Below are 22,438 nucleotides of genomic sequence, written 5' to 3' on the forward strand. Positions count from 1 at the left end.
TGTGTGTGTGAATGTTACTCCTTTATGCAGAGCTCCAACAATATACAGGCTTTGACCCCATCTAGCTGCTCTGCCTGCTCTGGGTTGAGCTGTGGTTATGGAAATTAAAGGTAGTATGGCTGCAGATGTGATGGTTTCTGATATGGTAGCTTTATTGCAGCTACTTTTTAGTGCTCACTGGTGATGTCAGCTTTTGATAGCCATGATCCTCTGCCCGCAAGTATGATGAGTGCAATGACATGGTTTATGGAAGCATAGTGAAGAGAGTAGTCTTCACTCTGGATGAGGCTGTTTATACTGGGGGTGCTGCTACCGTGCGGTGCTGAAAGATCGATAATGCTACGATGCTTTCCGGAGTATTTCTGAGTTGCGATGCCGAGCAGGCTGATGCAAAAAGTAGGGAAGGGGGCGAGGAAAGGAGGTCGATCATGAAGCCTTGCTCAACCTCTGTGGAGAGCAGGCGATGGAGCCGGGGGCGTTAATGGCTGACTGTAGATTTTAACATTGGAATGAAACGGACGGTTCCACTGAAATGCCTTCCTTGAAATCGGAAACAAGGAATTCGACGAATGCTGGATCAGGGTGGTGATGGAATGCTGCCTTCAACGCTGAAATATTAATGGGTGTCGAGGGGTGCTTACCTGACTTGTGAGAAGTAGGGCATGGCTGCCGCCACAGAAGGAGCAGACGTGGAGGTAGCGGCATTGGGACATTTTGCACCCTGCATTGTTGAAGTTATTGCAGATGGTGCAACATTTTTTTAAGCGACCCGGCTGTTAGGGGTCCTTGGTGGAGCATGGTGGCGCAGCGAGCGACTGCGAGTTTGAAACGCTAATGTCGGAGCGATGATTGGGGACTGGAGTTATCCTCGCAGGTGAAGGGGTTGGATAACAGTGGGGCTCGCGGGAGAAAGTCCTTGAATTGCCTCGTCCTCTTTCGGCTGATGGAGGAGGTGTACAAGGAGAGGTGAAGGACTCGTCGGATAAACTGTAGTTTTACAAGCTTTTTACAAACTTCGATTGACATTAACTAAGAAAGCATGGTAAAGTCTGACAGAATTTGAATCTGGTGCCATTTTTCGATATGACGTTTTATTCTTGGAAACACTTAGCCCTGTCACTTCACTGAACATACAGACAACCCCAGCATGTAGTTACACCTAATGTGTCTGGGGTTGGTCATCATAACAATCAAAGCCACAGCAATAGCTCCAGCAGCAGAAATGACCTATTGTCATAATCACAGTGACAGCTTGTCAGAATTACAGGCATGGTCATACTACAGTTTAGAGAACTAGTTTAACTAGTTATCAACAAATAAGGGTGCACCCACTGGCTCTGTGGTCACAATCAGCGTAAGTGATACATCAGTGTTTCCCCTAGAAATGTTTGTAGCAGCTATGCTGTGTGTCGGTAACCTAGCAACACTAGGGGGGTCCGGGGTTATGCTCCCCCGGAAGAAAAAATTGAAAAATAATAGGGCTGCAACTTTTGATAATCAATTAATCAGTGGATTATTTTTTCGATTAATTGATGAATTGGATTTTTAAAAAAAAAGTCTTTAATTTCCACCCCTTCATTCAAAAACAAAACATTATTTCAAATTGACAATGCAAAAAAGTGCTCAAAAAACATGTTGCTGCTTGGACGTTCCTGAGCTGTTTAAGTAATATTAAATTATAAATAATAATTTAAACAAAACAACTAAATGTTAATGTCTGATAGCTTTAACAAAATAACATACACATGTATGCTACACAAAAAGAGGTATTTTCTGTAAATAAAAGATAAATAATAATAATGGTTTATTTTTGTAGTAACCAGTTTTACTTTTTCCATCATTAGGCTACCATACAAACTATGTGCGCTAGATTCCCCTGCTGCTCTCCTCCTCTGCTACTGCTGACTGTGAGATCTGAGCAGGTAGAAGCTGATAGTTCACTAACTATAACCAGGGAGCACACTGCAACAAGGTTAGTGTTCCACACAGTGACATTATATCATTGATATGACGCGCAAAAACGATAGAAAACTGATCATTTTTTGTGCACGCGTGCAGTCACTCTCTAGTGCGCACTATACCTTGCTCGCTCCAGATTCTGGGAGATTGTGTCTCATGTGCGGGCGTCAAGCAGCCGCAATCAATATGCGGGAGACTCCCGGTACGTCCGGGAGAGTTGGGTTGTCTGCTTTTATTCTCCCCCTACTTCAGTAGCTTATGAAGGGAGGGGGCAGGTTAGGCCTAGCCTACACCAAAGCCAAAAGCGAAGTTATATGGTTAACTAGCTGCTAGCAACTTCTAATGAAATCGAGTGAACAACATAGTTAACGTCACGTTACTTGAAGCACAGTCATTTTTGCAGCGGCGCTGAGAATTCAACAGCAGCGGTGCGGCGTTGCTGAATGTACATATGGGAAACACTGTAATGTTATAACATGAAATGTTTCATGTTATAGCAATAAGTTATGCCATTATAATGTCAAAACGCTTCCATAATATATAATTTAAGATATGATCCTACCTCAAAATCCAACTTACCTGACACATGTGTCAACTGCAATTATGGTAACTGGATTATATTGTTTCTGCGCATTGCAGCAATCCATTTGCTTCACTTTTCTTGAGCTTCTGACTGTGTGTAAAAAGATAGCGCTGATGTTTTGTATCTATTTATACAGTCAGTCACAGAACAGCTCTCCCCCTTTTAGATGTTGATGTTTGTTTGTGTTTTTGTGGCAGCCAGTCCTACCCCTAGGAAATGAATAAGCTCAACAATATAACCCCACTTCACCAATGATACAAATATTATTTAAATATAATTAAACTATATATATTAAAATGAACCTAGAGAATTACAAACTGTCAAAGCATACTCATCAGGCCACCATATATAACAGAGCGTTTACTGTAAAAATCACAACCTATGCATCCACATCCATATTGGAAATTTCCAGTTGCATGCAGAAAAATGAAAAAGTAATATCATAAAATAATATAACATTTTAATAAGAAAATTCAAGTCCCCTCTTTCAAAACAAAAGCATAAAAATGTTGTTTAGTGTTTTGTATTTTAAGGGGAAAAGAATTTGTGTTTGAAACAACTGCAGAAACAACAAGTTGTGGGTTTGAAATCCTAGTGATTATTTCATGCAGCAGCAGGATGGGACTTCCGGATGGCGCTCGAATGTGATGCACGCATAACAGCTCGCTCTCAACAACCCCTAAAACCATCTTTACCATTTATTTCATCGACTAAACCGATAAGTCATCAGTGCACAATGTCTCAAGGAAAACTCGAGTGTAAGCGGGAGGGTGACAGCCTGTCACCATTGAAGAAAAAACCCATGGTTGCGATGCCGAAAGAGGATTGCTAACGCTATTAGCTCCGAGTTGTTAGCACAGCAGAGTGAACTCGGCGCGTTCATTCAGTCAGCAGTGAAAGAAGCGGTCAACAGCATCCTCATTCCGCAGTTAGTTGAACTAGCCAAGGGGCCTGGAGTCATCACACAAAACTATTCAGAGTAACATGGCTAAATTTGACACACTACAAGTTACAGTGAGAGCCAACAAACGTGAAGTCAATGGCCTTCAGCAACAGGTGGGGGAACTCACCTCGAAAATCACCCAGATGGAGGACCACAGCCGGAGGTCCAACGTGAGACTGGTCGGGCTGAAGGAAGGTGAGGAAGGGTCACCATCGGCTTCCTGAGCGCCAATCTGCCCAAATGGATACCTTCACTGGGAAACCGGGACATCCGCATAGAGAGAGCCCACCGACTTTATAGCAGAGTTAACTCCTAAAAAGACGGCAACCATCCTCGTACTCTGATTTTCAAGCTGCTGGACTACTCCGACCGTCAGGCCATTTTGAAAGGAGCCAGAGTTCAGCCGGTTAAGCACGACGGACATCCCCTGCTGTTCTTCCCGGACTACAGCAGAGAAACGGCGGACAGGAGAAGGGAGTTTGCCCCAGTTCATTATGAAGATGACGTCGCTTGGGCTTCAGCCGTTTCTCATTTACCCGGCCCAGCTAAAGATCATCTACAACAGGCGCACCATCAACTTCAGGACGCCACACAACGCGAGGACTTTCTTCAAAACACCTTTCAGCCCCCACCTGCCTTACGGGACCGCGACACGGCTGCTTCGTCCCTGGAGCCGGACAACAGTCAGATGGACGCCTCCTCATCACAGCCACCGTGAGTCCAGGTACCCGCAGCTGAGCGTCCTCTTGACGCTTGAATGTACTCTGCATCCTAACATATTGATTTACCACAGGCCACAGATTATTGTTTGTTAATCTCGCTATACAACAGCGATGAGATCTCAGTTTAATTTTTCCAGCACTCAGCTTAGTTGATTGACATTTAATGTTGGAAATATTTTGTTGTGTGGACCACTTTTCATCTTTAGCCACGGACTGAGCTGATCACAGCACTGACAGGAAGGACGCCGTTAATTGAAATGTTATCGTTGTTATTATTAGGGTCCTGACTGTTCATATTATGCTGTCTCCCTCTCTCTACATGCGAAATGCCAACTTTATGCCTGCCAAGCTGCATTATAACAGGATACACCAGCCTCTAAAGTTATATTGTTTGTTTTTGTTTTAATTAATTTTTCTCTCACATCACTTTGGAAAAAGGAAAAAAAAAGAAAACACTTTGAAAGGAGATACATAAGTTTATTTTTATTCTTAAATATAATTCATTAACAGGGGGGACAATTTATTTATTCATTTTATTTTTATTTATTTATTTATTTTAATATCTTTTAGAGTTGAAGAGAGAGATGTAAAGTGGGAATATCTGGTCTTCCTTGATCTTAGTATTTGATGCAACATTAATGACAGTAGAGTGCTCCCCTAATAGAGTAAAAATAAAATAAATCATATACCTTTTAGATTGATTCTCCATATCTTACCTCCAGATATTCTTATTAGAGGGTTTTAAAAAATATATCTTTATTTATTTTTTTATTTGTTTTGTTTTTTCTATATGCTTGTGGATATTTTTTGATCAGGAGGAAGTTGACGTATTTTGTACACTGAGAAAGAAAAGGAAGGCAGTGATGGCTGAATCCTATGTGTTTATTAAGGTTTTAAAATGTGAAGACTAACTTAGTGGGTTTACTCACTCAACTTTGTTGGATTTTTACTCTTTACTCACTCACCTATTTTATTTCATTTTATTTTATCATGGCATTTGGTTTATTAATCCCCCCCCCCCCTGGATTTTATCTAAATATTATTATTAATGTAATTATTATCTATCTTCGTTTTATTTATTTATCTATTTTATTTTTCTTCCTTTCCTCTCCGGTTGGTTGAACAAAACTATATACCATATGAGGGATGGGGGTTGTTGAGGGAAGCCTTGCAATATGCGTGCCACCGGAATGATTGATACCTGTATCACGCAAACCATAGGTGTTTTAAGGACCTGGCGGTTTGCCTTTTGTGTATTGTTTTGGTGTTAAATTTTTGTTTTGGATGTGTTAAATGCACAATCCAAAACAGAACCCCTTAGGGGTTAATAATTAACCCCTAAGGGACAGACTCTGGATTTTGTTCACCTTTTCCTTACTTGGACAAAGTGGACTATCTATATGTTACATTACAATCCTCCTACACCACCATCTAGATGGCTAACTTGAATATCTTAAACTGGAACGTTCAAGGTCTAAACTCACCTATTAAGCGTACTCGCTGTCTGGAATTTCTACACCGTAAACGCGTCTCCATAGCTTTGATTCAAGAAACCCACCTCACAGTAAACAACGTACAGAAGTTTCAAAACAAACACTGTAAAGTTATAGCCCATTCATGTGCATCAATTAAAGCTAGAGGGGTACTGATTATCGCCGAAAGGAAGCTCCAGCATGTGGTTATTGATAATGGTCAGTGGTGTGCAGTCGGGGGCAGCAAGGCTAGCACTGCTAGCCCTGTCAAAAATGGGTTTTTTACTGTTTTTTTTCCATAATTAAAAGGTCATTCTGAAATGTATCTGGAGTCAATTACTTGTTCAGTATGCAACTTTATCCAGAAAACAAATGGTTATATTTTGTGGAGCTCAAATCTCCTATGTCCTATAAACGCATCATTGCTCCTTTGCTAGCCTCTGATCGAGCTGGACGCTGCTATTGGGTGCATAACGTTGAGTGACCGTATCATCAGCCAATCAAATGTTGATGTGTTATTGACAGAACGCCCTATGTCAAGCAGAGTTTCTAGTGCTGGTCTGGGCGTCCTCATTCAAATGAGCTTGTCTGATTGGCCCATGGGCAGGTGCGTGATGACGCACTGTCTGTTATTCTGGAAAGGTGATGGCGGTTGATTTAACAGCAAGATCGGTATATAAAGATATGATTGCGGACCTGCTTCGGGTGACTTTTTCATCATGAAGGATCGCAGGATGGATTTCATCTACAAGTAATCGGTGAATGCTAGTTTTAACTTTCTCTGGACCAGATTGGTGATGCTATTGGGCTAATATCTCCGTCTCTTACTCTCTCTCTTTGTCAAGTAAATTTAGAACCGTTTTTGGAGCATGTTTGTGTCTGTTATAGAAATTGATTTCATTTTTGAAGTGATTTAGAAGTTTCCTCTAAGGGTGCAGAGCAGTCGGGCAGTATGTGCTGTTTTTGATGTTGTGTCACATGGTATGTATATTGTAAAGTGGGCAGTGACCTAAGGGAAGATGATCTGATGGCGATGCTGCACAGTGGTGTCTTGATGTGTTGCGGATGTTGATCAGCTGTCATGTTGGTGTCGATTAAGTACTGTTGCATAATAGTGGCTTATATTGGATTCACAATGTGTATGTATTGTAGGACATAGGCCTATATGTGTAGTCTGCTCTGTTGGCTGTATCGGCATACAATACTTTCTTTTGGGGCGGGGGCGGGAGTTGGATTTTGGTGCTGGCCCTGAATTAAACACCACCGCATGCTACTGATAATGGTAATGATAGTGATGGTAGATTTTAGGGATGCTCCGATCAGCATTTTTGGGGGCCGATCCGATCACCGATCACAGGAATCATATATCTGCCGATACCGATACCGATCACCGATCACAGAATAGATGGGAGAATAATAATAATAATCCTCAATGTCCTGTATTTACAATGTAGCCTTGTGCACCACTTAAAGTGGTAAAACCATTTGTACTAAAATAAATAATAAACACAATCAAGATCTTTATGTACCACAATCAACTTTTTATTTGTGTAAACCCTGCCCTGTCAGCTTTGTTGTAATATCCCTCCACCTTTTACTGTCCCTGCTGTAAGGCTCCAGACGTCTAAACGTTTCACTGACAGTGGGCTGAGTGACGGCGGCTGTCTTTTTTTTTGTCCGGGCTTGTTCCTCATACTCGCCGTATTCTGTTGTGTGGCGCGTTCTCAAATGTCGGATGAGGTTAGTTGTATTAAATTGTCGTGGTTGTTGACCACCATCTTTTGGTATTTCGGCGTCGCATATCTTGCAAACAGCGAGTTTTACATCTTTTTCGGAAACTGTGAAAAAATTCCAGACCGGAGAACTCATGCTGCCTGTGCCAGCCTCATTCATGAGAGCGGATAAATAGTGGCAGGTTAATTACGTCACGCGCTGGAATGCGGGAAACAAAACATACCGTCAAAACTCATATAATATACGTCACGCGCAGAATGTCTCCGGTAAAAAATAAATATATATTTGCGATCAGCTTTTCTGATCTGCACTTTGAGAGCACACCGATCAACCTGTTTAGGATCAATATCGGCCGATAACGATCTGCGGCCGATCGATCGGAGCATCCCTAGTAGATTTGTTTATGCACTACTCTCTGTTAACTATGCAAAGCTACTACTAGCATGCATTTATCCACCAAATGTTTTTAATGGTGACTTTTTGCCCTACATCAACTCTATTACATTACCAGGATCCCTATTGCATTGTTGCTGGTGACTTTAATGCTACAGTCTCCCCAGAACTTGACAGATCTTCGGGTACACCGGATACAGTTCATCCCTCTTCCCTGGCCCTAAGGTCCTTTCTGGCTGATCTCAACCTAGTGCATACCTGCCAACCTGTACGAATTTTGCGTAGCAGGTACGACCAACTCTCTAAACTACGCAAAAAGCTGCAGACATGCGAATTCTGTGGCAAATGTGCTCATGTCTGACAACACGATGCCGCAGCGTGGTGAAGCAGTTTCAGCCAAACATTGTAGAAAAGCGGAGAATAACGAGTCTGCCAAACTATAGCGTAACATCCCCTCCCCCCTCCTCCCTGCCTCCTGTCTTCTGCCTCCCTCTCCGTCCTCCGTTCCCCACTCGCTGCAGTTGGCGCTTAAAAAGGTCAAGTGTGTTTGTGTGTGTGTGTGTGTGTGTCAGCGGACCTGCCATCTTTTGGTAAATGAACCGTTACGCGTAACGTTACTTTCACTGTGGAAACATTTGAGCCGAAGTCTAAGTGAAAAAAAGATTTGCAAGGTTTTTTTCTTAGCAAATCTATCGATCATGTTCCCCTAATGACCCCAATGCATCGTCAAAGAAAAAAGAGAAAGAAGAGGCAGCGGTGCATCTGTGTGTGTGTATATTTTAGCGTTTATATATATCCATTTCAGATAGAGTAGGCCTGTATATAAGGAAGAATGAGATTATTTATACAGTTTAAACATGTAGCCAACAAATCTTTTGCAGCAACTTTTGCAAACACAATCATGGCAGATGAGGAAGACAAAGACAGGGAGGGACAGGGCAGCAGACCTGCCAAAAAGAAGAGGGTCCATGTCCCCCAGAAGTTTTTAGGTAAATATCAAGAACAGTGGCCATGCTTCCGACCCTCTAAAGTTCCTCATCATGCATTTTGCACAGTGTGCAATTATGATGCGGACATAAGTATTGAAATAATTCAATGCAGTTAACGTGTGGCTATCAGCTTGTATAAGCACACATATCATATAATGAAAGCAAGTGCAACTTTTTAGTTTTACTGTTCAATGTTAAAATGTCCAGTGCAGTGCACATGATATTTTGGAGTTAGGTCAAATTGTAAAAAATGTCTGTCACTTAACTGTTAGCTCAATAACTCCGATAACAACTGTACATTTTCATGACTTTACTCAAACTCCTGCACGACTACAACAAAGACTGACTCAGCCCTTCCTCACTCAGAACATACAAAACATTCGCACATGCGCAGTGGGGAAAGTACCACATAACAAACTCCCCTTTTCTCTTTAAAGAAATACAGTGCAAAGAAAATATTCCTTTTTAAATGGCCTTAACATATAACCAGGTTTAAAGTTTCAACTTTAATAACAGAGTAGAACAGTAGAGAAAAAGTCTTTGTTGTTTAGTCCATTTAGCGTTTAAGCTGCCAAACACCTTCGCGGAGAGCCAAAGCAAAACGAGTGCAGACGTCCCCTTCTTGGTCAAGCAGTCAGCGAGCTGCTCCTTAGTAGTTGACCATATGATCCGCTGAATAGTCCCAGAGCTGACGAGTTCCTTGATACTACTGATCTCGAGTCTGAGTCTTTTGTCTGTGACTGATTTGGTGGATTTGATAGCATCAAAAAGAGAATGGTTGTCTGTTACACACACAATAGGCAAATTGTTGGGTGTACAGTCACCTGTGGTGAGCTCTGATTAGAGTGTAGCTAAGAAGACTGCACTGTCGATGCCATCTCCAAGTGCCAAAGTTTCTCCAGCTAAAGTGCTTAGGACAACTCTCCTGATCCTCTTTGATTGCCAGCATATAGGCGAGAATCTTCCAACCTCTCCCATAAGCATGATTAGATGCCCCCCTTGAGTGCCTCCATCAGGAAGATTTCCCATGAATGAATCACTGAACACCACCAGCTTTAGGGAGCTGTCTTTTCCCAAGTACTGAAACCTCAAAGTCAACTCCTCTGACAGTTTTCTGATCAGTTTATTTGCACAATGCAAAGTCTGAACAGTGGCGTGTTTGTACTGGACGCTAGGATGGATATATCACACATTATGTCAGGTCTGCTTCGCTTCGCCCACCCACAATATCTGGCCAATCTTTGACTTAAGCATATCATATTCAGTGTCTGTTAAGGGGGCCTCTCGCTGTGTGGCTCTGGTGGGATCCACAGGAATGGGCTGAAGATTTTTTATGTACATCCATTGTTGCACCTGTATTTCATCCTCCACAGAGAGAACCTCCATTCCAATGTTGTTGAAGCTGTTGTGTTCTTCCCGCCCAATTTGAAAAGCAGCTTTCAAGTGAGGGATGACTGTCATGGAGAACTTTTCTGAACCCCTCCAGATAAAGCCGTCCACATGACAAGCAAGAACTTCCATCACATTGCAAGAGTCATCCAACAAGTAGAACACTGCAGGGTCCACTTTTGACACAGTACCTCCTGACAGCTGCATAATGTCCTTCACCCTATTGTACCAGTACAGAGAAGCATCTGCCAGGCCATAAACACACTTCTTCAACTTCCACACAGCTCCTTTGCTCTGAGCTTCTTGGGGAGGCCGAATGTAGACATTTCGGGTTAACTCTTTACCTTGCAAAAAGGCTGCTTTAATGTCCATGGAGTTCAGCTGCCATTTCTTTTGACATATAACAGCCATGATCATTTTTAGAGACTCTGAGGCACACGCAAGTTAATTATGCCTTTCTAAGAGACCATTGCTCCATGGACTATAAGCTGCAGTCGTTTTCACTTCAATGTTAAAGTTTTCAGCCAAGTCCCTCATTTCTTCATTATTAAATTCACCCCCATTGTCAGTGAACAGTCTGCGTGGAGGACCATGAACACTTATCCAGCAGTGAATAAAATGCTTCACTATTTCTTTGGGTTTCTTGGTGGTAATAATGCTCCCTGCACTGAATCTTGTGAAGTGGTCAATGGCATGCAGATACCACACCCCTGGCTCTAGCTCATGTAAGTCCATAGCTACAGTTTCATTGTAGGTTGAGGCCATGGGTAAACCTACTGCTGGCTTTTGCTTTGGTTTAATGTACCTGATGCATGTCTCACAGTTCTTTACAATATCCTTCAGGATTGTGATGCACTCCTCATCAGTATTACTGACCTTATCAGGTCAGTAGTTTTTGCAGTCTGTCAACTGAGGCAGGTCCAAACTGCTTGTGCAGTTTCAATAGCACTTTTTGTTTTTCTTGTTTTCTCATGTTTTCTGTCACAATGAGGATCTCTTTTTCATTTTGGATGTCACTTCCATCTGGGGTATTCTTATCCCTCAAGTTCACACAATAATGTCCTGATGATGTTAGTTCAAGTTTTACAGGTTGCTTGAACATTATGGCTTTGTCATTCTCAATGTCCAAAACTGCCCCTGCTCTTTTCAGTGAAGTTTTGCTTAAAAGCAAAGGGATATCGGCTGGGACAACTTCTGTCTCAATTTGACATTTAGTTTGTGCTATCACAGCTGGGATATTTACTTCCTTTGTGGAGTGGACAATTCTCCCATCGCCAAACTTGAATGGTCTTGTACTTTTCATGTCCTTCATTTTCAGTAACTCCTCCTGTGTTAGTTGACTGACATAATGATCAAGCCACTTTTCGCCACACACTGTTCTGGTGCAAGCTGTATCAATCACAGCAGACCCCAGAGACTCCACCATGAAAATCTCTGCGTCAGACAATGTGTCTTTAGACAATAAAGTAATGTTGCATTCTTCAACCTCTGTTTGTCTATCATCTTCTGTTAGTTTAGCATGTTTATTTTTGTGGGGGCAGTCCTTCGCCCAGTGATATAAGCTTTGGCAGACTACACATCTCGTTCTCCTACCATATCTGTCAAGCGGGTTGGTACCTTGAACAGCTGCTTGATGTTGCAGATTTGACCTACTTTCTCTCCTGCCGGTAAACTTCGTGTAGTAGGCAGCGTCAGTTGCATCTCCGCTCACCTGCTGTGCACCAGCGCCGCCCTGTGGCGTAGTATCGCCAAATATCCTCTTCAAGGCGGCCTTCATGTTGTCAAACGTGAGGCTTGGACAAGTGGTAAGTACCAACTGTTTGTCTTTAATATGAAGTCCCGCAGTGTTTAGCAGCTTGAATGCTAATACTGCATCCGGTAGCTCCATTTTGAACTGGCAAATTCTGTTGTACCTCCGTTCAAACTTGACAATGTAATCCACCATCGAAACGCCATTGTCTTTCGTTATCCGGTCAAACTCTGTGTACACCTCGTATTGGCGATCCTTTTCCTCTTTTAAAAACACTGAGTCCAGTTTCATCAAAAGTGTAGTCATTCCATCATCTTTGTTCAAATCTCCTGCGGCTATTTCCAGCGCGCTGTCCCTCGCTCTTCCTGTTAGCGACAAGCCAACCGCCAAGGCTTGCTTCTTTTTATCCAAGTCAGTAACAAGACTGACTGTCGACGCCATGTGGAGGGCAAAACAAATTTAAAGATTGTGGCCAGTACAGATGCTGTCCCTAAAATTTTTCCATCAAGCGAGTGATTTGAGACAAATTCGGGCAGAAATTATGTTCACCACATTCATTGTAGAACATAACTTGCCATTATCTGCTATAGACCATACCGGATCACTATTCAGGAATATGTTTGCAGACAGTGAGATAGCCAAACAATATGGCTGCGCCAGAACAAAGACAGCCGCCATTGTAAAAACATTGGCTACGAGTGATGCTGACTACATCACAGAAATAATGAAGCGGTCCCCATACATCCTTGCTACAGATGGGAGCACAGATATGGAGGACATAAAAATGTACCCCATTGTGGTGAGTTTTGATCTAGGGAGGGTCACTGTGATGTTGCTCAAGATTTGTGAATCAAGGGAGTCTACCGGGAGAGCAATATTTGAATTACTTGACAGTGAACTAAAGAAGAGAGGCATACCATGGTCAAACTGTGTCAGCTTTGCAGCTGACAATGCTGCAGTCATCAAAGGCTTGGGGAAAGGTGTAGCAGCTTTTTTGAAGGCTCAGAGTCCACACATCTACCTAGTTGTATGTGCCTGCCACCTGATACACCTCGCTGCAGAGAGGACATCCAGGCAGCTCAGTGTGAACATTGAAGTCTTCCTTGTTACAATTTATTATTATCTGGACAAAAGCAGCAAGAGGAAGTCAAGTCTGCATGACATACAGATCATGTGTGATACAGATGTGGGGAACATTCTCAAAATGTCCTCCACAAGATTGCTGTCTCTGGGGCAGTGTGTGAACCGCCTACTGCAACAGTGGGACAATCTCACTCTTTTCTTTGAGAATGAGATGGAGGCAGGAAAGAAAAAGAAGACAGGACCCTCATCTTCCTCTAAGTTGCTCAAGGCTCAATCTGGTCTTACTCATAAGCCTAAAGCAACACTCCTCCACCAGCATGCTTAGAATGCAGCCCAAGGTCTTCTCCTCTGTCCTACCAAAGCTGCCCACACCTCCATCTGGTCCTACACAGAAGCCTGTAGCTAAACCTGCCACCAGCATGCCTACAATGCAGCCCAAGGTCTTCTCCTCTGTCCTACCAAAGCTGCCCACACCTCCATCTGGTCCTTCACAGAAGCCTGAAGCTACACTTACCAGTGCATCAAAAGCTCCTGCACACCTTGCTGCAGAATTTAAATTTAACCAAATTAATCTTCAAACAAAATGAAATTGGAAAGAGAGCTGAAAATGAAAAAATACAAAAACCAGAAAGAACCAAGAAAGACGAGAGAACAGATCTGACAAAACCTGAAAAAGTATATCAGTTCCTCACCAACCCAATGTCAAAGGTGTATTCATTCTTTTGGAAAAGAACAATACCTATTTTTGACATTAGCAACCAAATACTCCAAAAAGAGGAGCCATGCATACATATTAGGGATGTCCCGATCTGATATTTGGATCGGATCGGCCGCCGATATTAGCAAAAAAATGCATATCAATTATCGGATCGGCCTGCACGGGAAAATCCCGATCCGGACTCCCGATCCAGTTTGTTTTCAAAACTCCGGTCCGTGTTTTCCAGCGAACCGCTGTAGGTAATCCATTCCAGTTTTTTTCAGCTTTCCCCCCCAAATCCGGTCCGCGTTTTTCAGCACACCTAGCGACCTGTCCAGCATCCCACTATTTATTTTCTACTCAGCTTTTTTGTGTGTTTTGCTTTTTTCATACAGTTCACAATATTGTTTGCACTGATGGCTTTTTAAGCCTTGGTTTACACTCTTGTTGTTCAAGAGCAGAGCACTGATGCCAATTCAGTTTGTGTGGTTAATTGACTATTTATTATTTTGTCTATTTTGTGTTTATTTAACCCTGTTAAGAATAAACAGGTCAGCTTCTTATTACCAACCATTGTGGATTATTCAAACTAACCTAATTAAGTTGGCTAGTTGTTCTTAAGAGTAAAACCCTTTTCAACATGAGTATAACAACAAAATAAGTAAATATCTTTAATCTTTAATACATGCTTGGATCGGCCGGTATCGGTATCGGCCTATGCTAAAAGCTACAATATCGGTATCGGATCGGAAGTGCAAAAAGCTGGATCGGGACATCCCTAATACATATACTGCTTCCCACTTTGGAGCTGCAACTGCAAAAGGTATTGCTTTCATTCTGTAAGCCTGAGCATGTGATCACCATGATGGATGAAATTGGTAGAGGTATCAAGCCAACACTGTACAGTGCAAGGGAAAACCAGCTACTTCACGAGGAACTCTCAGTTGGCCATGACACTCAGACCCTTATCCAAAGTCAGGGTAAACTAGAGCGTAAGCCATTCTTCAGAGATGTAAGGAAGTTCTTTTCATCTGCAGCTGACTACATGGTTTCCAAATTTCCATTTGGGGAGGAGCTGCTGATGCATGCTGTTGTGGCAGATATTACCAAGAGGCAGTCAGTGAAATTCTCTTCTTTCCGGATGTTTATCAGCCACTTTCCTTTTATTCTACCTGAAGAGGTCACTGTGGATCAAATGGAAGACGAGTTTCGAATGTATCAAACCAGCAGCTTTGAGGACAGCATCCTCAGCAAGCGCGCCGATGAAGCCTGGGTTGATATTGGTCATTTGAAGAGAGGAGGACAGGACATCGTCTCCAACCTTTAAGCAGTCATGCTAGGGATACTGGTTATCTTCCACAGCAATGCTGATTGCGAGAGGATTTTCAGCCTTGTCACCAAAAACAAGACAAAATACAGTGCTAGCCTGAGCACTGACATGATCAGTGCTTTGGTGACAAAAAAGGTTTCAGTGATGTGAAGGCAAAGTCAGCAACCTATGAGGCAAAACAGTCCAGAGCAAGTTCCACTGCAGGAAGGAGTGATGACTGATGCAAAAACTGTAGTTAAAAGGGCATCAGGGTCAGGTCAACAAAATAAAAAAACATTAAAATAATATAGTTAACTTGGTTTGTTAACAGCATTTTCATGTTTTGAAAGTGTTTCTTTGTTCCATTGAAAGGCTGTCATGATACAGTATATACTTGGCTTAGAAGGACATAGCATTTTTTGGTTTTCTGTTGATGGGTTTGGATATTTATGTTAAGAAATAGTTAAAGAATGTAATTACAGAGTGCAAAATGTCTATATTTTCTTTATTAAAGGTATTGTAATAAAAATATAGGTTTCATTGTTTTTTTATAACCAATTTCCAGCCAGTGAATGGGGAAATTACTGCGTGCAAAGCAATGGAGTTGCAGAAGTCTGCGAAAAAAAGCTGCACAACACAAGTGGTACTCAAAATATTTTGACAAAGTTGGCAGGTCTGCTAGTGGATCCCTGGCGCATTCGCAATGAAAAATGTTAAAGCCTACTCTTTTTACTCTGGTCGCCACGGCACCTCTTCCAGGATCGACTATGTTTTTTCCAGCCCTTCTCTTATAAATAACATGCCCCATATAAATATGCTCCCAATCTTGATCTCTGATCACGCTCCTGTGTTGTGTACTATAACACCATTTATAGATCATCCTAAAGCACACAGGTGGAGGTTTAATGATTCTTTACTTAGCAATGCAGATTTTCTAGCACAAATGAAAGCACAACTTGGTGAATTCATAGAAAATAACAGCAAGTCATGTGCCAACCCCCAGACATTATGGGAAACAGCTAAGTGCTTCATAAGAGGCACATGCATTGCCTTTGCCTCCAAGCTAAAACTTGAACGCGATAAACGACTTTCCGAAATTGAGGTAGAGAAGGCACAAAGAGAAGCATTCACAGAAGCTAACGCCAATGCTCTTGAAGCGCTAAGGGGAGAATATAAAAGTATATCCATAATCAAGGCTGAATATATTCTGCACAGAACAAAACAGATATTATTATGATGGTGACCGACCAAGTAGATTATTAGCACTTTGGTTAAAAGAAAGCGAATTGAAAGCAGTGATAAATGCCATTCGAACAACGAACGGGGAGGTTGTTACAGACCCCAGCGCAATTAATGATGTCTTCAGGAACTTTTACAGCAGCCTTTACACATCAGAATGTCGTGCAGACATAGAGGAGTGCACCTCATTTCTTCAAAAATTGGTGCTGCCCAGTCTAAACCATTCAGACAACTTAAAATTAGAGGACCCCATTTGATTAGTAGAGCTTGAGACAGCAGTCAAAGCTCTCTAGAAGGACAAGAGCCCTGGCACAGACGGTCTACCTCTGGAGCTGTATCTAGCTTTCTGGGACCAGGTTGGACCTCTAATACTTGGTTCTATAAATTTTGCCATTGAACAGGGATCATTTCACCGGGACCAAAAAAATGCACTTATCACAGTTTTACTCAAAAAAGGTAAAGATCCACTGGAGTGTTCAAGTTATCGACCAATCTCGCTCATTTGTGCAGATGTAAAGCTGTATGCAAAGGTTCTGGTCAGTCGCATGGAGACGGTAATTGAGAAATTGATTCATTTCGACCAGACAGGTTTTCTGAAAGGGATAGTAGCTGCTGATAATGTTAGGAGGTTTGTTCATGTTATTGAAGCCGCAGACACTATGCCAGGTGATTGCTCTGTCTTGTCACTTGACGCCCATAAAGCCTTTGACAGGCAAGAATGGAATTCTTTGTGGTTAGTCATGCAAAGGTTTGGATTTGGACAGAGCTTCATATCTATGATACAAACACTATACAATCACGCGACAGCATCAGTTCTCACAGGTACTTGTCAATCCAGGGCCTTATCCTTATATCGTGGCACCAGGCAGGGCTGTCCGCTTTCTCCTCTGCTATTTGCCCTGTCCCTAGAGCCGCTGGCACAGTCCATCAGAGAGAGCAACACTATATCTCCCATAACTATAGACCAATCAAGACACTACATTTCGCTATACGTGGATGACTGCCTCCTGTTCATATCCAATATTCAGACATCACTACCACAAATCCTAAAACCTATTTAGAGAAATAGCAGGCTTTATAATCAACTGGACTAAGTCTGCCCGTCTTCCATTAAACGCGGCTGCGAAAAATACCAATTTGACTGTTAACATCCCTATTTGTACATCCTCTCCATATCTTGGCATTAAAATCTACCCTACTCTTAGCAAAACAGTTCAGGAAAATTTTCTCTGTTTGAAAAGAAAATTACAGATGATCTAAAAAGACGGAGTTCTCTTTACGTTTCTCTGCAAGGCAGAGTCACAACTGTCAAAATGAATGTCCTGCCTTGCATCAATTTCTTATTCTTTATGATCCCCTTAGCACCACCACCCAAATTTATCATGGAAATGCACTCTCTTATCGCACTTTATTTGGGGAGGAAAGCGTGCACGAATCAAACTTACAACCTTACAGAGAAGCAAACTCACCGGAGGGTTGGCTGTTCCTAACCTACATTTTTATTATAATGCTTTTCAGATTAGGCCATTACATGTCTGGGTCTGAGGTCCCCTGGCGGGCCTTAGAGGCAGCACGGGTGAAACCCCATCGACTGGAAGACCTACTGTATACAGGAAGGGGGCGTAGAAACATTAACTTGCGCTATGGGAGCATTATAACCAACTCTATAGCAGCGTGGAATAGCCTCTCTTGAGTGTACAACGGCACAGCTCAATGGAGCCAGACCCACTACTGTACAGGCATGGTCAGACATAGCTGTATCCATAAGAGACTACCTCAAAAGAAGAGCTACACCTCTCCCACACAACGTATGACCTCGGGACGTTCCAGCTTTAATAGTTTAAAGAAACTGACAGAATACATTTATATGTAATAATATCCTTTTCCTTCCAGTCCACTACTGCTTTTATTTGGTTGGTGAATGTATTTTTTAATTTTTAATTTATAACTGACAGGATTAATATTTCATCAGTTCATCATCATTCTGTAAAATTCCTTTCATGACTATCTTGTTTACCCTTATTTTAATTGTTAATGTGCTGCTGTACTGTTGTTGTTTGTTTTGTGTGTCTTTTGAAAATAAAAAATGTTGATCACAAAAGAAATGCAGCAGCAGGAAGTGTGGGATTGTGTCTAAATAAACGACAATGTGTGTTCATGGTAATGAAGGAACATGTCAGCCAGTGCAACAATGTGGCTCATTAATGTGTTTTTATTAGTTTACAATAATAGGAATAAGATATATCAGGCTTTGATACACATGTAATACTTGTATCAAGTATTAAAAAAACTCATTATTGGTTCTGGCCTTTTCATGGGGTTAAAGAGTCTATATTTTGCCACATTAAAAGTGTGATGGACATACCAAACAACAATAAATAAATATTTTTGCCTTTAATTTGTTACTAATCAATTGCACCCTCTGAACAGGAGTGATAAGCTTCGATGGATGTGTGCTCTCACTCCCAACCGACGCACACGCTTTATGTCTACTAGTGCCCAGCAACCAGGTGAGACGGAATATCACATTAACACACACCACACCAGTTGAGTCATCAATATGCAGATGTGGAGACTCAAACTGTCTGTTATATTTATCAGACTCTCTGCAGGTGCAGTGTATTCAGTCATACTCATCCCAGGAGCCAGATGAACTCTCCGTTGAGATGGCAGATGTACTGAATCTCCTGGAGAGAACAGACAATGGTGTGTAGGCACACAAATGTGCTTATAAATCTCCCTTGGGCTTTTTCTTGTAAACGAAAAAACCCCAAAAACAAACCAAAAATGTAACAATTTTGTTTTAAAAATGTAATTTAAAGAAATTGTTTGTCTGGTTTGTGGTTTTCTGTTATTTTCTCTTTCCATCTTTATGTAATTTCTGGTCTCTGTGTTCTACATTCCAGGTTGGATGATGGGTGAAAGGCTCCACGATGGAGAGAGGGGCTGGTTCCCTAGTAGAGTAGTAGAGGAGATCCAGAGCAAGGAGGTCCGAGCTCAGAACCTTAGGGAAGCATTTAGGATCCAGCAGGCTCAGGAAAGTGGAGGAGGCTCTCAAACTGGAGCCAGGATTGGCTTAAGGGTGGGTAGGCGTACCCCAAAGGTCTCCAACTTCTCCAATCCTTGGATCGAGCAAATGGGGGAGAGCAGTGAACAAAAGCAGTGAATCAGTAACAGCGACATCATCATTTAGGGCCATATGCACGAAGATGAAGGATGCATGTGACTTAATTCCTGCACAATTACATTTTGATTATGATTACTTAATAGTGGATGGTTTTTAAGATCCACAGTTATGGTCTCAGCGATGTTAGACAAATGATGAAACACCATGTATAAGCACTGCTGCATGTCTCATATAAACATATGCTGAAGATGTTTTGTGGAGCAAAATGTTTTGGGATGGCAAGAACCCAAAAAGTTGATTTTAAGTAACTTATTGTGAAGGTACTGTAAACATCCCTCAACTGCATGGACAACTTTAAAACTTTTAATATGTTAATTTCATTGTGAAACACGTTCCAACACTGAATTATGTCCCACATCCTTTGAAAGCCAAATGTAAAAAGTTAATTGTCTAAGTAAAAAAATACATAAAGTAGTATTGTATGACAATGACTAATGATTATTTAAAAACGTCTGTATATATGGATATTCAAATAAATGAGTCAGCTAAAGTGATAGTCCACCCAAAATGTATTTGTTCAGTATGAATTATTGATTGCAGTCAGAGTTTTTCTGGTTACAAAAGGTTCCTCCATTGTAGAGAACACTGGCAGTAGTCAGCCTGGCCTTACAACATTTACAACAGTTTTCATTGCAGCTACAAATGGATCAGGGCAGGCAGCATGATCCACCAGTATGTTCCAAACCTGTGGTTTAAATACAGGAACACCCTGAATACTGCAAAATCAGTTTTTGAGACAGGTCTCAAAACATTGCTCTTTTTTGCATTTACAAATAAAGTTTAAAGTACTATAATTATGATATCTATAAATAAGATACTTTTATAATTACAGTACTCTGCTGCATATTAGAAACACCTTCTTTAAGTCCATAAGCAAAAAACAATAAGCCCCTTAAAGGTTCTATATGTAGACTTGTGAAACGAATTAGGGTTTTTTATTGTGTTTTTGTTTGTTTTTGGGCAAATGAGTGAATGGGTACTAATGCAACTTAAAAGATACAACTTTCACCTACTTTCTCGGTTGCCTGTAATAGCCTGTGGACCGTTTTCTATTTGAACTACCCTGGACAGATTTTTTGTGAAACTTCAAATGATGTGACGTTTTTGCGCGCCTTGCCTCTCTCCCTATAATGGTAAATGGACTGTACTTATATAGCGCTTTTCTAGTCTGTTGACCACTCAAAACACTTTTACACTACATGTCACATTCACCCAGTCATACACTGAAGACAGGGGTGCCACGCGAGGTGCCAAACTGCTCATCAGGAGGGAACTTACATTCAAAAAATCATTGGCTTAGCCATTAGGAGCAATTTGGGGTTAAGTATCTTGCCCAAGGACACATAGACATGTGGACTAGAAAAGCCAGGAATCGAACCACAGATCTTTTGATTGGTGGACGAGGGCTCTACCTCCTGAGCCATAGCCACTACAATAATGTCAACAAACAACTGGCATTACTACACAACACAACAACAATGAAGCTATCTGACCAGAAGCACCCTGTAGATATTAGCTCTATCACCTGCAATACTTGGGCTATGAGCATTCTTAAGCATACAATTAACGGTTACGGGTCTTGCTATTGAGAAGGAATTCCTACATACAGAACCTTTATCCTTTAATTACATAAATACATAAGTAAATGAAAAGACACACTAGGTGTAGACTACAATTACCTTTAGTTAGGAGACATTTTCAGAAAATTTCCTCACAAAACTTGCTTGATTCTTTCCCCCCCACCTATTTTTTTATGGTATATGACAGGATCTTCAATTGCGTGACAGTTATTTGGATTGAGTGGCCAACAAAGGCCTATTCTGCTTTGGAAATACCACAAGCTGGACCCCCAGTTGTTATAGTGTAACTGTCACACTGTTCCAAACAGTCCTCCTGTTGTCTTATGCCAAGAAGAACATATTTTTTCTAACTGCCAGGAACCCAAGCTGACTGCAGTCTATCTTCTCTGTCAAAGAGCAGATGACACACCAACAGTCATCTCCTAAGCCTACATTGTTTCATACTCAAAAGATAGATTTTGTGTTTAATATCACTTTAAAGTTGTCAATATAATGAGTCTTGCGGTGGTTAGCAGTGTCGACTCACAGCAAGAGGATTCTGGGTTCAAACCCATCTGCTGGCTGTGGCCCTTCTGTGTGGAATTTGCATGTTCTTCCTGTCGCTGCGTGGGCTCTCTCTGGGTACTTCAGATTCCTCCCACAGACCAAAAACATGCAGTGTTGGTTAATTGGTCACTCTAAATGCCTGTGAGTGTGAGTGGTTGTCTGTCTCTATATATGTTAGCCCTCTGATGGACTAGCAACCTGTCTAGGGTGTACCCGCCTTTCAGCCAATGTCAGCTTGGATTGGCTCCAGCACCCCCAAACCTCTAAAGAGAATAAGTAGTATAGAAAATGAGTGAATGAATGAATTAAAAAGAATATAACAGAAATATACACAAACAGGATAAATTATGCCAAATAGCTGCAATATGTCATAACTGTATAGTTTATCAGCATTATAAACAACTATGGGACAGCATGATTGTGAGCATTTTATGTCTTAACATACTGTATGTGTACAATAATGCAACAATGTTATGTTTAAAGTGATAATTATTAAAAATTATTTCATTTTTTAATGTGTACGTTTTTGTTCATAAAAAAGCATTAATCAGAGACGTGCCTGACTTGCTGATTTAGAAAGAGGGCATGGGTTATGTAATTTTGTCTTTTTGCTGAAGGGAGGGTAGTCTGACTTTATTTTGAGGAGAAGGTTGGGGTTTTTTTTTTCCATTTATTTCTTCATTCCAGATTTATATTTTTAATTCTTCCATAACAAGATTTATTGTGAAAAGTGTTATGTCCATGTGCAATCTCCGTGTCAGAGTTTCTCTTATCAGAATGAGTAGTTAGTGAGTAGTTATAAGACCATTATTTCAGTGAGAAATAGAATACAGATGGATCTTTATTATTGGTGACTGAATGTT

At 41.4% G+C, this 22,438-nt stretch overlaps 1 protein-coding gene across 4 annotated transcripts in view; it reads left to right on the top strand.

Moving 5' to 3' along the window:
- Positions 1-22,078, top strand: part of ngef (neuronal guanine nucleotide exchange factor) — a 58,590-nt gene extending 36,512 nt beyond the window's left edge. For 3 of the 4 annotated variants that reach the window (XM_062418461.1, XM_062418462.1, XM_062418463.1), the window contains 3 exons: positions 18,693-18,772; positions 18,864-18,968; positions 19,169-22,078. In XM_062418461.1, the coding sequence (XP_062274445.1) occupies positions 18,693-18,772; positions 18,864-18,968; positions 19,169-19,428 (445 nt within the window). In that variant the 3' untranslated portion in view covers positions 19,429-22,078. The remainder of the gene's footprint in view (positions 1-18,692; positions 18,773-18,863; positions 18,969-19,168) is intronic. The other variant, XR_009925134.1, reaches the window with a different exon arrangement.
- Positions 22,079-22,438: the final 360 nt, after the last annotated feature.

The sequence above is a fragment of the Scomber scombrus genome, chromosome 5 (assembly GCF_963691925.1).
Source record: "Scomber scombrus chromosome 5, fScoSco1.1, whole genome shotgun sequence".
NCBI lineage: Eukaryota > Metazoa > Chordata > Actinopteri > Scombriformes > Scombridae > Scomber > Scomber scombrus.